This window comes from Neofelis nebulosa, chromosome 8 (genome assembly GCF_028018385.1).
Source record: "Neofelis nebulosa isolate mNeoNeb1 chromosome 8, mNeoNeb1.pri, whole genome shotgun sequence".
In the NCBI taxonomy this organism is placed as follows: Eukaryota; Metazoa; Chordata; class Mammalia; order Carnivora; family Felidae; genus Neofelis; species Neofelis nebulosa.
In genome coordinates this window covers 127,593,601-127,609,502 of record NC_080789.1, presented here as the reverse complement: position 1 = coordinate 127,609,502, position 15,902 = coordinate 127,593,601, and the positions used below count along the sequence as shown (strand labels likewise).

At 45.1% G+C, this 15,902-nt stretch overlaps 1 protein-coding gene across 4 annotated transcripts in view; it reads right to left on the bottom strand.

The window, feature by feature from the left end:
• Nucleotides 1-3,675: 3,675 nt before the first annotated feature.
• RSU1 (Ras suppressor protein 1) overlaps nucleotides 3,676-15,902 on the bottom strand; it is a 203,752-nt gene continuing 191,525 nt past the window's right edge. For 3 of the 4 annotated variants that reach the window (XM_058681817.1, XM_058681821.1, XM_058681818.1), the window contains one exon: nucleotides 3,676-4,253. In XM_058681817.1, the coding sequence (XP_058537800.1) occupies nucleotides 4,151-4,253 (103 nt within the window). In that variant the 3' untranslated portion in view covers nucleotides 3,676-4,150. Of the gene's footprint in view, nucleotides 4,254-4,406; nucleotides 4,885-15,902 lie in introns of all 4 variants that reach the window. The other variant, XR_009247763.1, reaches the window with a different exon arrangement.

Below are 15,902 nucleotides of genomic sequence, written 5' to 3'. Positions count from 1 at the left end.
GCGACAAAATTAAAAATACACGAGTGTAACTACATCAAACCAAAACACTTCTGCACAGCATAAACAACAATCAACAAAATGAAAAGACAACAACATACAGAATGGGAAAAAAAATATTGGCAAACTATATATCTGCTAAGAGGTTAATATCCAAAATATATGAAGAACTTATACAACTCAAAAGCAAAAAAATCAAATAGTCCAATTAAAAAATGGGTTCTTCTATTCAAGAGCTTGAATAGACAATTTTCCAAAGAAGATATACAAATGGCCAACAGATGAAAAGGTGCTCAACATCACTAACCACTAACCAGAGAAATACAAATTGCAATCACAGTTAGATGACATCTCACACCTGTTAAGAATGGATATCACTGAAAAAGGAGATAACAAACACTGGCCGGATGTGGAGAAAAGGGAAGCCTCATGCACTGCTGGTGGGAATGTAAGTTGGTGCAGCTACTATGGAAGACAGTATGGAGGTTCCTGAAAAAAATTAAATATAGAACTACTATATATTCATCAATTCTGCTTCTGCGAATATATCCAAGGAAAAAGAAAACACTATGTTGAAGAGACATCTACATCCCCTTGTTCACAGCAGCACTATTTTTACAGTGGCCAAGGCAGGGAAGCAAGCTAAGTGTCCAGTGATAGACAAATGAATAGAGAAGATGTGGGGTATATACACAACAGAATATTATTCAGCCATAAAAAAAGAAAATCCTGCGATTTGCAACATGGATGGACCCCAAGGGTGAAATTAGAGAAATATAAACGCTGTGTGATCTCATTTATTTGTGAAATCTAAAAAACGAAAACAAACCAAACCATAGAAAAAGAGGTCATTTGAGGTTACCATGGGATGGGGAATTGGATGAGAATACTCAAAAGGTACAAACTTCCAGCTATATGATCACTGAAGTCCTGGGGATGTAATGTATAACAGAAGGACTTCAGTTAACATTGCTGTATGGTCTATTTGAAAGTTAAGAGAGTAAGTCTTGAACACTCATCACAAGGAGAAAACTTTTTTTTTAATCGATATGAAATGATGGACGTTAAATTATGGTGGTAATCATTTCACAATACGTGCAAGTCAAATCATGACGTTGTGCACTTTAAACTTACACAGTGCTGCATATCAATTATATCTAAATAAAACTGGTAATAAAAACTACCTTGTAAGCTGTGGATAAAATGTTAATTAGGGTATCAAGTAACCAAAAAGAGTGTGTGGAAAAACGTGAAAACCCACGTTAGTGACAAGGGAAAAAAAAAACACCCTGAGATTTTATACTATGCTTGAATTCAAATATATGTTATTTTCTGGACTGCTTAAGATATGCATTTCATCTTGAAAACAAATATTTAATATTTTTTGATTACAAAAGTATACATTATCACTATAGAAAATTAAAGTACAGAGTATTTAAAATTAAAAAAAATAATAGATGATGGGGACTAAAGAGTACAGTTAACATGATGAGCACTGAGCAACATATCGAATTGTTGGGTCACTCACCTGAAACATAACACTGTATGTTAACTGTACTGGAATTAAAATTAAAAAACTGAATAAAAATTAAAAAAAAATTTAAAACATTTATTTTGAGAGAGTGCATGTGAGAGTGAAGAGGGGAGGGGTGGAGAGAGACAGGGAGAGGGAGAATCCCAAGCAGGCTCTGAACTGTCAGCACAGAGCCCCAGTGTGGGGCTTGATCCCATGAACAGTGAGATCATGACCTGAGCTGAAATCAAGAGTTGGATGCTTAGCTGACTGAGCCACCCAGGTACCCCAAAATACAAAAATGTTTAAAAATAAAATTAAAAAACAATCTTAACCCACCACAGAGAGATAATTGATCAACCATAAAATCCTGGTCCATTTCCATTTAATTTTTCTACATGTACGTATTACAAGCACAATTTCCTTTTTATACAACGAGGACCATATAATTTTTTAATTTTACTTTTTTTTACTGAACTGGATAGGACATCTCCCTTTGCCCTTATATATTGTTCCGTAAGTTTAATGTCTTCAGAAAAGTCTGTCACGTGGATGGATACATGGGGGGTGGGGGTAGGTATTCTTCCATGAGGGGTGGGGCAATGGCTTTACCCCTCATGTCCACTGTGTAAAGAGTTGAAAGGGCGATTTTCAAACACAGCTCTCTGCGCACATCTCTGACAGGGTCCTCAGGATAAATTGCCGGAAATAAAAATTCTGGGTCCGAGCACACAATTTTGAGGTTTTGCTACATGCTATCAAAATGCTAGCACCTTCCTGGAGAGAAATTTATATTCCCAACAGCAGGTGCCTAAGAACGTTTAGCTCATGTTACTCCCCACCACTAACTACGGCCTTGAAAAAATATTTGCACATTTCTCATTGTTACATTTTATTTTTGGTTTGATTTGTATTTTTTTGATTACCAGTGAGCTTGGACGTTTTTTCATGCTCCTTAGAGAGATTTCCTCTCTGTGAATTTATGTGTACTGCCTACATTTCTATTGAGAGTGTTCATCTTTTAAAGAAATTATTCGTAAGAGTATATTGTGATATTTTTACTAATGCCTTGTTGCCACTTCACTTTTAGACAAAAGTCTTTCCGATCCACAACACAGGCATTGTCTTTCCTCCAGCATTATGAGCTAAAAAATCAAATTAAACAATTCAGGCCGCGGCAAAGATTGCACCTAGAAAACTTCAGTCAGTCTTAACCCCAAACAGGTGAGGACACCTGGGGATTCCTTAGCCCACAGGAATGTTCTATCAAGACCTTTTCCAGAAACAGTGCCTGTGATCCACGGTCTTTCTGATTTAAATGCCACGTCCAACTCCTAAGTAATTCAGGATTCGTTGTTGTCGTGTTTTGATTCTGGCTTTTCCTACTTCCTGGCAGTCCTGGTCTTGGGGGTTCCGCTGTGAAAGTGAAGGGAGGGGATACAGAGGTAGAGATGCCCCGATCTGTCTGACAGTGTTATGCCTTCACACTCCTTTTGTTCCAAGGCACTGGTGTTGGCAGGCCTCGTTAGCACAAGGGTCCTGTGCCTGGGTTTATTTTCACTTACATCCACATGACTGTTGGTAAGAACACAGCTGCCTATCACAGATGCTAAACAATCGGTTGTTTAATGACCCTGCTGCTGCGGTTTCTACCCCACAAGTGGGGTGGGGGGAGAGCGTGCCCGTTTACACAACCTCGCTGGCACCATCGAAGCCACGCGGAAGAATGCTCTGATGTGAGATTTTCTGCAGTGATGAGAAACATACTTGAGTTTTTCTCCCTCCGTTTCACAACTTTTGTCTACCAGCCACTGGCAGAAGTCACCATTTCTTCAGCTAAGAAATGCTGCTTTCCAAAATCCTTTGGCAGAGTCTCCCAGAGATTTGTTTTTCTGCTCCTTCCTAATTTAGAAACAGTCTTCAAAGGAACACACACACACACACACACACACACACACACACACACACACACACACCAACTAACCAACCTAACAAATCCATGTGAGAAGACACCAACTCTGATGTAATTCTGTATTTCTTTCCCACAAAGTTTCAGAGTTTATCATCTACAACCAATACAATCTGGACGGCATAGTTTGATGGGAGAAGGTAAACAAAAATGTGTATACCCCCAGATCATTCTCTATTCAAGGAGCACCATGTGATACAAATTCAAGATTTTATTAAAAATTACTTGTAAGTTAACACAATACCTTGATGGTTAAGGAAAGCTTTTCACAAAGCAAAGTAATGAGTTCTGTGAATAAACAGAAGAGCGAACAGTGTTAGTGGTGACATTTAAGTGATCGCATGATTTTTTAATTATTCTTTTCAGAACACGCACCTTAGTGAACATCTATTCAAGGAGCTGCGGTCTGTGCCTCCTCTGGAATTTGCAGTTGAATTAGAGCTTTGTTTCCTGCCTTTGGCAGTTGTAAGGAAACAAATGGAAATGATTTTGAGAACTTATAAAAATCTACCACCTACCAAAAGCATGTTAAGAGGTGAAGTGGTTAAGTGCTAGAAGGAGAGAGTGGAAAAGCGACACACACATTGTATTTATTGGTGGTATACAGTAACAGGGAACAGAAGTAATAACAAGGAAGAGGAGTAACGAGAAGTCCAGCCCATGCCAACCCTTTATTTGTTCTTGGCTGTCAGGGGTTTCCGGCTGATCTTTTTCGATTTGTCATTATTTTTCTTCGGCGGTTCTGGGTTCGCCTGCATGTGTCTGCCGTAGAGGCTGAAAAGAGAGAGGAAGAAACGTGAGATCCACCTTGCTAACACAGGAAAAGCTTTTACTGGTAGGGCTTTGGAGAACAGATTATTATTATCCAGGAATATTCAGGAAGCCAGAGAAGACTAAAAGATGCCTTCTGCTGTCTCCGGCTCATACCTTTTATTTAGGAATTTGAAATTCTCTTCCACATGTGCGCACACACACGCAGTGCATGATGAGGTCAATTCTGGACAAGTGTCCCGGAATTTCACGTTCACTGGGCAGAGTGTGACAACACCAAAGGCAGAAGAGATCTGGGGCTGTGAGAACCGGTAATGCTCAGCCCAGCTGTTCCGGAATGAAGCTCTAACGGCTGTGAGCGTTTAAGTCGACAATGACAAAAACTGGGTCGAACTGAAGAGACAGAGTGTCCATTTAGTGAAAAGTGAGCATCACGCCTGGCCGGAAAGCCCAGGGGCTGGATAATGTGACAGAGAGCAATGGTGTCCGAGCCTGCTCAGGCTGCTCACACGTGATTGATGGCAGTGGGATGGCGACCACACATCAATGCCGCGTTAATAAGTACCGTTGATTAAATGTTGACAAAGTACCCGACAATTACAGCGGGTGGCATTCATCCCAGAGCGATGCTAGCCTGTGGCGACGAGGATTGAACCAAATGGCAGATAATAATTAATCGATAATTTATGAGTGCTTCTGATTAAACAAAATTAAAAGCCACCCTAAAATAAATACGGCTCAATCTTAACCCCCCTTATTGATATAATTGTGTCCGAGAGAGAGCCTGGCATGTGTCTCAGTTCCTCCGGGGAAAGACAATGCCTGATCTGCCTGTTGTGATGGTCTTGTGCCAAATGAATGGGACGGGATGACACAAGGACTGACCTCCCGGTACAAGGTGTCCCTCGTTCTAAAGTCCACTCAAGGCATCGACACCTCTCTTGATGCTCGCACCCTGCCAGGCAAACTGGTGGCATCTACCAATGCTCTTGAGGACGTGGACAGCGTGGCTGGCAGGCCAAGGGATGGACCTAGCACACAGAGCTGGCCAACTGATGGAGCAGTTAGAGAGGGTTGACAGGTGATAGTGTGGTCTATCTTCTCCAGAGGCTTCCGAATGTCTCCCTAGAAGTGCTCCGAGCAGGTCCCACCGGCAGTGGCCATGAAAATAGGTCTCTGCTCCCAAAGAGTTCAGAATGCAGGGTCTGGAGCTGGCAGCACGGACCTATTAGCCGGGGGACATATGTGCAGCCAGGTCCTGGGAATGTTCTCCAGGTGAAGTGGAGGGGGGGGGGGGGGTGTTGTTAACCACATGCCTGACAGGTAACATTAGAAACTGCAAGCTCGCTTTCAACTTCTGTAGAAATGAGCTTTAAAGACTCTTGCTCCTCTCACGGAGAGGCCCAGTCCTGCTCAGCCTGAGAGCGTGTCCCTACAGGAGAAACACCTCCTTCCCCAGGACAGCTTGTCCTCTGGGAAAATGGATCTTTTTGAAATCCACATGAGCCCTCCTCCAATGCTCCTCACTTTAAAAAGGGCCAGGGATGCCCCTGAAGTCTATGTCACGGACACCAGACGTCCTGGAGCCCAGGAAAGGAACCACTGGTTTCAGCAGAGAGTAAGTTTCTGCCCAGCTGTCCTGCTGTTGCTGCCCCGACCCCATTGATGTCCCTGTCCCAGTTCCTGGGACTTGTGACTACCGACTTACACAGGCAAAGGGGCTCTGTGGAAGCAATTAAGCATCTCGGCGATGGCAAGCTTGTCCTCTATTATCTGGGGACCCCCCCCCCCCTTCCTTCAGTCCTGCAGCATCTCTCCCACCACATGCATCAAACAGGTTAAAGAAACAGCCACGGTAGACTCATCTATTATATCCCTCAGCTTTAGCAACACATGCCCTGAAACGTACTTTTTCCTCTAAGAGCCCCGGCCTAACCCCTCATCCCAGGATGCGGCTTTCTTTGCGTTAACACAGCAGTGTGGTGTGGGGTGTGCCCGGGAGGCCTCTGCTGTCCAAGCTCCCCTCACCCGGCATATGGCAAAGGTCTGATTCTGGTCTGTGCATTCATAGGTTCCCTCCAGCCTCAAGGATCTCTCCTCTAGTTTGCAAACCCCTACCCCCATAAGGGGGAACAGTATACATGTTCTTGCTCACAGATAGCATTTAACTTTAAGGCTTACAAAAATCTGCAGAAATAGTTTATGAACTGGGAAACCCGGCAACAGCGACACAAATAAGAGGTCAGAGGAGGGAAAAGAGAATAAAGATCTGATAAGGGCCCCAGGTATCAATCACATCCTGAATGAGTAAGAGCCGAGGTGGGCACAGAAGGGTTCCCAGAAGAGGTCGGGGTTTCGCTGGGCCTGACGGTGGTAATCCACCAAAGTCATTTTAGAAGGGGGTGCAAAAGCTGTTTGGAACTCAGCAAGGCTCCCCTTGTTAGGGAGGAACCGGAATGTTCCAATGTTTCAATGTCTGCCTTTTTATATTCAGACCCCACTGTGCCTGGATCTCCTGGGGCGACACAGCAAGTCCCTACAGAGGGCCAGATCAGAGAGAGCATTCCTGAACTTGACGTTGAAATCCTCCTTTTGCAAGTTATTAGCTGCTGACTCTGGGCAAATGATTAGCATCCCCCCCCCCCCATTCCCTCGCTGTGCCTCAGTTTCTTCATCTGTAAAAACAAAACAAAACAAAACAAAACAAAACAAAACAAAAAACGATGCTGCTTTCTTAGCAAGGAGGCTGCACTAGTGAAATAAACCCAGTACCTGGTATGTCTACCAGAAGCGGTCAGTGGATGCTTCCTGAGACACAGGACTGATGTGGAGTTAGAGTCGGAGGGATTAAAGACAGACAATTAAATGATTACTTCCTTAGGACTTTTTGCTCTGAAAAAAATGACATGGTATTTTCTATCAGTGCCAAACCCACGTGTCTCTAGGAGAAAGGTTTTATTCCTCTCTGAAGAAAGCAACTAAGGCAGAACTAAATGCATCCCCGCCCCCCACCACCCACCACCCATTTCCTCGGTGAGTCACTGCCAGAGCCGGGATGATGCCGTGTCCTCCCGGTGATCCCTTATTCCTCCAGCTGAGTGGGCAGAGGAGAGTGGTGATTTACTAAGTGGCCATTCCCACATGGAGACATCACTGGGGCAGAGCGGTAATGACCAGCATTTTAGGGTCCTAAGTCTGGGGTTCCATTCCTGGCTCTACCAGTGATTAGCCATGGGGCTTCCATTGTGTAAGTGTGGTAGGCAGAATAATGGCCCCCCAAAACAGGGACATTCTGATCCCTGAAACCTGTATCATAAAGGGACTCTGTGGAAAAGGTTAATTAAGGATCTAGAGCTGGAAGATTACCCTGCATTTTCTTGGTGGGCTCAGTGTCATCACCAGGGTCTTTAGAAGAGGGAGGCTGGAAGGTCTGAGTCAGAGAGATCTGAACATGGTACACTGATGGCTTTCAAGGAGGAGGGAAAGGGCTACCAGCAAGAAATGCAGGTAGCTTCCAGAAACTAGAAAGGCGAGGAAATGCATTCTCTCCTGGAGCCTCCAGAAGGAAGCCACCCTGAGGACACCCTGATTTCAGACTTCTGACCTCCACATCCATAGGAAGATATATTTGTTTTATTTTCAGCCACCAAGTTCATGGTACTTTGTTACCACAACAGGGACCTAATACAGGAAATAACCTCTCTGGGTCTGACAGGGCAGCCTGGAAGTGAGAAGTCTGCTTACCTTCAGCAGAGGAGGAACGGGAGACTTCTGGGGTAGCAGCTCATTGAAAAGAATGACAAGTTAAAAAACTGTTTCAAAAAGGACAAAGGATGCCCCAAAGGGGGCAGGGGAAAGGGTGCTGTTTCTATCAGAAGAAAAGGAAACAAGTGGAAAAACTGTCCTCTCTGTACTATAGAAGGATTGGACGCTCCGTGGCCCCTCTGTTTTCTGAAGCTAATGCCTTGGCCCATGTTTTGAATGGACCCAGATTTAACTTCTAGAGGTGAATGAGTGAGACGTGGAGAGGTCAATGCCTTTGAACGAAGCTTCTCAAGGGGAGGGTGCACGCCACACCACACAAGGCCGCGAGGGGAAGTACCAGGGTCCATTAGGAGGGAGAAGGAACAAAGCAGGAAGCAGAATCCAAGTACTTCAAGGTGGTTTCATGGGAAGGAAAGGACGGGGTTGAGTGGATTTAGGATTGCACAGTTTGAATAGTTCCCAGGGGCTCAAGGCTGTCACGGTGGTCTCCAGGTGTAGGGGACCTGGTCCTGGGGTGATTTAGGGCAGGGGAAATACTGGCTTGGAGTGTGAGTTTGATACAGGAGGTGGTCAGGTGTTGGCTTCGAATCGGTTGGTTTGCGTATCAAAGGCAAAGTAGCAGATAAGTTGGTCGCTATCTCTAGGAATTAAGCTAGCCCTGGAAAGGGCAATGTCTCTCCAGCCAGTAAGACCTCCAAGATGTCAAAACATCATAAAAGACAGAAAATAAACAACATGACTAATCAATGCAGTCATGGCCTTCAGGATGGCTTCTGTCTTCCTGACCCTGTATCTTCCTCTCCTGACACACCTGCCTCTCAGCCTTCCTGAAGATGGCTTCTCTCTTGCCCCACCTGCTAGGTCTACCTCCTTCCCCTGGGAAATACCCCACCAGCCCTCAGACCCTGGCACAAGGCACTTCCCAAGCCAGCATGTCTCCCTCATGCTCCGTTCAGGTGGCACCTGTCCGGCCCCACGTGAGCCCATGGCACCCTGCCCGGGGGACCCAAGACAACAGACCTGGGGCTTCACTTACCTCTGCATTCTGGCACCCTGCTCGCCCTCAATGACGTGTGACCTCGGGAAAGTGACTACTTTCCATAGTCAAAAGTCCTCATCTGCAAGGATGAGGCTCCAGGAGAGAATGCATTTCCTCGCCTTTCTAGTTTCTAGAAGCTACCTTGGAGGGCTTGGGGGAAGATTAAATTAGACACAGAAAAGGTCTGGTCTGTGCAGGTACTTAGCAGATGTTCCAGAATGGCAGCTGCCGCCTTTAACCTCTCACAGGAGGTCCGAGACTCAGGCTAAGCTGGCCAGCCCCTTCCACTTGAGCACACAGTTGCCTTGGAGCACACAGCAGATCCAGGAACGTGGCCCTGCCAGCTTGACAGTGGTGACAAAAGGAGCCTGGCTCAAGGTCACCAACAGTGCAGCCGCTGCAGGTGGACGAAATGTTCGACCCACAAAGTGGGGGGACCCCATGTCACACAGTCTTAGAAACTCTTCTCTCCCCTGACATCTGAGGTTTATGGGGGGAAACTGGGAGATGATAAAGGAGTGGAAAAAACCAACAAAGAACAATCCAAAGTGACAGGAACGGTTCCATTATGCACAGGAGTCTGATGAGCATGCTTCTGTCACTGAAGAGAATCTCAAAGGCTCTCCCATGGCTGCTCTTGGCTGTGGGAGATGAGCAAGCCAGCACCGATCGGCCCCCCGGGGGCTCTCTGTTCTCATCTGTGCAGGAGGTGGGGGGTGGGGGGTGGGCCCTGTCCCGAACAGCGGCTGAATTCCTGCTGAAGACCACCCCTGGAGGAATCCTTGTGAAACGAATCCAGGGAGAGCCAGGGTCATCTGACTGATCACTTCGGACGCATCTGGTTACAAGCAGCCTGAGCGCCGGCCACTTGAAGCAACTGAACACGCCTGCCCGTTGATGTCTGGGACTGCAGCAAAAAATTCCAGCCCACCAGAATCAGAATAAAGTTTGCAACTAATATCAGGGCAGGTGATATGCACGCTTTTCAATTACTGCTATGTAAACTTGCCATATGTATATGGGCATTTTCACCGTGGGAAAAGATCCATTCGAGTCTTATCCTTTCTTTTGGATCCCAGGCTCTCTCACAGACCCCTCAGTCCCTCCAAGCTGCGGCAGAAGACCACCGTGGGCCCACCCCCTTCCTTCCTGAAAATTTCCTCCCTTGGCTGCAAATAGACTATCTTGGTTCTTAGTCTCTCCTTCTGACACTTCTTCAAGTCCTTATGTTTCTGCTGTCATCTTTGTTTTTTCTTTCCTAGAAAGGACATCTAATTTTCCAGCTTCAATGATTACCTCTTAGAAACACCTCCACGTCCCCACCCCCTACGGAGCCAACCACCGTCTTCAAACCCTGCTGTGCCTTATTCCCACCTGGACACTGAACTATTAAATCCAACCAGGGCACGGAACAGTTCCCTAGCCCGACTTTCACAGGTCTGTCCCTCTGTGTCTCCAGACCTTCAGGATCAAATCACTTCAGTGGTTTTGACACCTGCCTCTTTTTTTTTTTTGGTTATCCCATGAATGAAGTTTGAGTGAAGCTTCCCCTGCAACAGGCATTCTGAGTCTGGGCCCAGGGAAGTATCCAAAACTCCAAGCAAAGCTCTATGTGTTTTTTCAGCAGAAGGAGAACGCAACTTTCAACAGCTTCTCAAAAGGCTCAGTTATGTAACTCAATGGATTAATTAGTCACTTTATGGTGCTTACTCTTATTTTCACAAACGTGTGATTTTATCTATTCTTTTTCGCCTTCCCGAATAGAGGCCCCTATCAGATGGTCATTAGATTATTATAATGGGTCCTTTCATTCCTCCAACGTGTCCTACGACTGGCAGAATAGTCTCTCCTTGGTTTACGCATGGAAAATGGCATCCACTGTCCACCAGGTCGTATCCCCAACCTGATATGTGTTATAAAGCAGCCACAAAACGGATCACGTGATGCTTAACTCCGCCAACCTTGTCTCTCTGTCCACCAGCAGACCGGAGCACAGTAAGGCTGTTCTGGAGGAAGGCAGAGGGGAGCACAGTAAAGGGGAACCGAGGGTGAGCTCTGCCACCTGTTAACTGAGTAACCCAGAGTCCTTTCTCTTTCCCCAATGTGTGTTACCTTAACTGGAAAATGGGAATACGTGCGGTCAGACCGGCTTGGGCTCATGCGTGTGTTTGAAAAATAAAATGGTGCTAAATCGATCCAAGCCCTGGAATTAGCTCTTCCTCCTGGGCAGCATTCCTTTTGGTCTGTTTCTTGCTGATCTGGGTTAGTATCATCAGGAATGCCTGCCTGCCTGGGTCCTTCTCTGCAACTTAGATCCCACCCGTAGTTTTAGGCTTTTCAGAGCTTTCGTCCCCCTGCCCCAATTTCTGCCTTCACAAAACACTACGCGAGTTATCAGGATTGCACCATTAAGTCCATGATGATACACAGGTTCCTGCTCTTGGCTTGTTGGTTTGAACTACCAGCAGAGTGCCGTGATAACGACACGTTACAGTTACGGCTACCAGCCATTCAGCGTTCGCTGCCACGACAATCCAGGGAAGAAGGGGCGTTTCTTATCTCCGTTTTTCAAAGGAGGAAACTGAGGCTCAGCAAGTTTAGACCCGGATCAAACCCAGGCAACTACGCCAAAGTTCGAATCCTTAATGCACTATGTTATCTTGTTTTCCATCTTTTTTTTGCATTTCCTAGATCTGTCTTCTCAATAAGCCTGCCATTTTCTTGAGGGTGGGGACTGAAGAGTTCACTTCTTTTGTATTCTGTATACTCAAGGCACTGGTAGAAGCATGTTGTGTGCTATGTAAATATTGTGTTTCCGAATGCCAGGTATATGAGAGGTACAATATGCTGTTCTTAAGTCATTTGCTCGTGTCATATGCCTCCCTCCTGTTGTTTTGGGTGTTTCCATGGAAAGTCCTTATACAGACCAAGAAAAGAACCAATTTGAGAATCCAAGTTATATGGCCAGTGACAATAATAGAGAGAAATAATTCTGTTTATAATCTGTAATCTTATGGTAAGTTGCTAAATTTAACATGTCTACAAATAAATCTGTGGACAAAGTGTGAAGCCTAGATTATTAACAAGCGTTTGCAGTATCTTTATTTATCCTATCTAGCAGCTATGAGGGGCTGGTGACAGAACCTTTAGCACAGAAACTGCTGAGTCTTAAAGAAGAAAAAAAAATTAATAGTTAACCATATTCCCGGGAGAAATCTCATTAATTCAAAAGGCAATGATTTTTTGAGATCAAGCCTCCAAGAGATGGTTCCATGCAGGTCGCTAATGGCAGTATGTGTCTTTCACGTTTTTCTCCATTACAACCCTCGCCGCTCTCCGTTCCCCAACACCCAGTGTAAAGGAAAGTATAAACATGCATTTGAAATCCACGGAAATAGCCAAAAGGAATTTGCAGATGGCCTAAGATACAGATTAAGCTATACGACAATATAAAATATAAACCGGGTTTTAAAACACCCTATACATTCTAGACTTACTCTCTGCCCCACTGGAGGGGACAAATGAGGCTTCTGGCAGAGCAAAGCTAACAGTCTCATGCACAAAAGATGCTCATTAAACTTCATCATCCTGTCTACTCTAATGATGCTTTTACTTAATAAAAATTCCCCGAGCAGTTGCAAGGATATTAGGCAAGGTCTTTGGTTATGTATCAGAGGTCCGAGCTGTCACGAGCAAGCATGCAGTTCAGGGGGTATGTTCCCTGGGGAAGGAGCAAATCCAGCTTTCACGGAATACATGCAGAGCAAAATCAATAATTCCAACTTGCTTCCCTGCTTAAGCATTTAAGAAAATAGGTAATCCTTTTAAATTAAACTGTGAAGTGCTAAATGTTGCAATTTCCAGAATAAACTAAAAAGCAAGAGGAAACAAGTCTAAGGGCATTTGTAAGTTTCCCAAACAAGCTTCCTTAATAGACTTCATACCTGGACTGCATATTTTTTATGGAGAGAATTATTTTTTGATTTCATACTTACCACTTGTAGAGATTAAAAAAGAGACATCCAACCACATATGTGTGTGTCTGTAATACACACATATATGTACAGACTTCACCATAAACACAAAGGAAAAATTATTTTCATATGTGCAATTCACCCTCTTCAAAAATTACACTTAAAAAACACTACTATTAAAATTAACTAAATGGAATCTGACTCTCAAAAGCTAAATAATAAAGTAATTATATAATGGATCCCTTAATGCGGACAGCTGGATATTAATACTACATAACCGTGAATTATGTATTGAGATTATATAACTTACTTTTTAAAATTTTGATTTCTTTACTCATTTATTTTTGAGAGAGAGAGAGAAAGAGTGAGCAAGGAGCAGAAAGAATCTCACAAGGTGCAGAGAGAGAGGCGGGAGCGAGGGTAAGCGTGTGTGGAGCCTGGAGTAGGGCTTGAGTTTACCCGAAGTGGGGCTTGAACTCACGAACCAGATCATGACCTGAGCTGAAGTTGGGTGCTTGACCTACTGAGCCATCCAGAAGCCCCTATATAATTTCCTTTAGAGTTCACGACCTGCCAAACAGACCTGACTGGAGAGGTCACATCAGTTAGGGCAAGAGTGAGGCACCAAGCAAACTCCTGAATTTAAAGGTAAAAAAGACTGTCCAGCTAGGTGTTCGATGATAACATGGACACAAAATGAATCAAAGCATTAACGGGAAAAATCATTCCGAATATCTCCAGCTCAACTCCAATGAGCGTAGACAGTAAACTGACTGATGGTATTAACAAAGCTGGAGAGAGAATCTGTCCCTCAGAAGTGTTGGTTTTGGTCAGCGATACAAACAACGGGATAAATGCTCACAGTGGGCATCTGAGGCGCCTTCTGGAGAAAGGGGAGTTCTGGGCATGCCCGGCCAGGGCTGTCTCTAAGAGGAAGCAGCGAAAACAAACACGGAGCTGCCCCCCCCCCCCCCCTTCACACTCTGAGCCACACCTGTCAGCTCTCTCCCCTCTTCCACTTCTACCCTCCCACATTCCCAACCCCCAGCATGTGGGCAAATGGGTAAGGCCCCTGCCCACTTCTGAGGTTTGTAGTTGCTATTTACCTGGAATATTCTTCTCCTGGTGTCCCGGAGACAGGCACTATCACCATCCCCGTTTTACAGATGAGGGTATCGATGCCCAGAGAGATTAAATGCCTCTGAGGTGAGTAGCTATGCTGCCTCAGTTTTAGTGTCAAAACACAACTCAGTCACAGGGCGCCTAGATGGCTCAGTCGGTTAAGCGTATGACTTCGGCTCAGGTCATGATCTCGTGGCCTGTGGGTTCAAGCCTCGCATTGGGCTCACGGATTCTCGCTCTCTCCTCTCTCTCAGACCCTCTCCCGCTCATGCTTTCTCTCTCTCTCCAGATAAATGAATAAACTTTAAAAATAAAAACATGACTCAGTCTGAAACCTTTCCCTTTTTCTGGGGGACAGTGACTATTCATACATGAGCCTATGGCTAATTTAAGCCAACTGGAGAAAAGACTTAAGGTTTTCCCTCAAACTGCCATGGGGAAAAGTCCTTTGTTTTCTATTTATTTCAGTTAGGAGCCCAGAGCTACTGTCAGACCTGCTGACATCTTGTGAAGAGAGCGTTCCTGGGAGAGAAAGCAGCCAGACAAAGCAGAATTGGAAGACGGAGAGACGTGGGTCTGACGACATCGAGCCCTCACACCACGCCGGGCCTGAAGTTTACCGTTATCGCTGATTATTTTTAGTAGAAAATGACCAAATAATCGCCACTCCTCTTAGTTTTGTGTTTCCTGCAATCAAAGGGACGCTGAGTCCTGAAGGACACATCGGTCTCACCTCATCGGTCTCATCGGTCTCACCTTTCTCCAAATGCGAAATCCTAGGGGAGGTCCTTTTGCCCACAATATCCATCACATTCTTTTCCTTCATATCAAGAGTCGCCATATAATTATTTTATTTATCTGATTGTTTGTTCTTCCCAGCCTCCCTTAACAGAAGGTTAACTGTGGGAGAGTAGGAACCCTTCTGTCTTGTTTGGTATCCTGTGTGACTGGATACCACGGGCATGAAATGAACACTTGTTGACAGAGCGAATAAAAGCATACATCATCGCACTTCCTAGGGTATACTCAAAGTATCTACGTGGGCTTCCTCCCAACTGGATTATTAGTGCCTCTGAAACAGGGACTGTCTTAATCATTTTGTTTCTCTAGGGCCCACCAGCCACTAGTCACCTAATACATATTTAATGGCGGACTGAAAGAGCATCTTAGCCAACGCATACGTTTCCCAATGTCCTCAGTTCTATGCTCCTCGGGCTGAGTATACATCAGCTTCCCACTGAGAGCTGACTACTGAAAGAATATGTGCTATGCAGACCGAGGCAAGTGTTCTGGCCTTTGGAAGCAGCTACCCTCTGTTAAGGAATCTTGGTTTGTACACCAGTTTCCTATGTGTTTTCCTGTGTTTCTGCAGCATTTCTGAGGCTGGAAGGCTGACAGTGCGGCTGCAAGTTCAGTAAGCGCATCACCGCGCAATTCCGCGAGGCCTCTTGGGACCCCGGTCTGCCATCCTCTCGTGGATACTCTCTCCCATAGCCCTGTGGCCAGGGTCTGCCAAAAATTCCTTTAAAGCACGGTGGACTTTTATGGAATACTAATCCTATCTGATACTAGTAAGAACTCACTGAAGATAGTAACTTTATAAAAAAGAATTAAGCTGAAATGAAAATGATGAAACCAGTGGGGTCCCCCCTGCGTTTCCTTTGGAAAAATTAAAAATCGGAATAAATTTTTCTGGTCATGGAAAGGTAAGAGTCTTTGTGGCCACACGTGGGTCCTTCACAAATGGCTCAG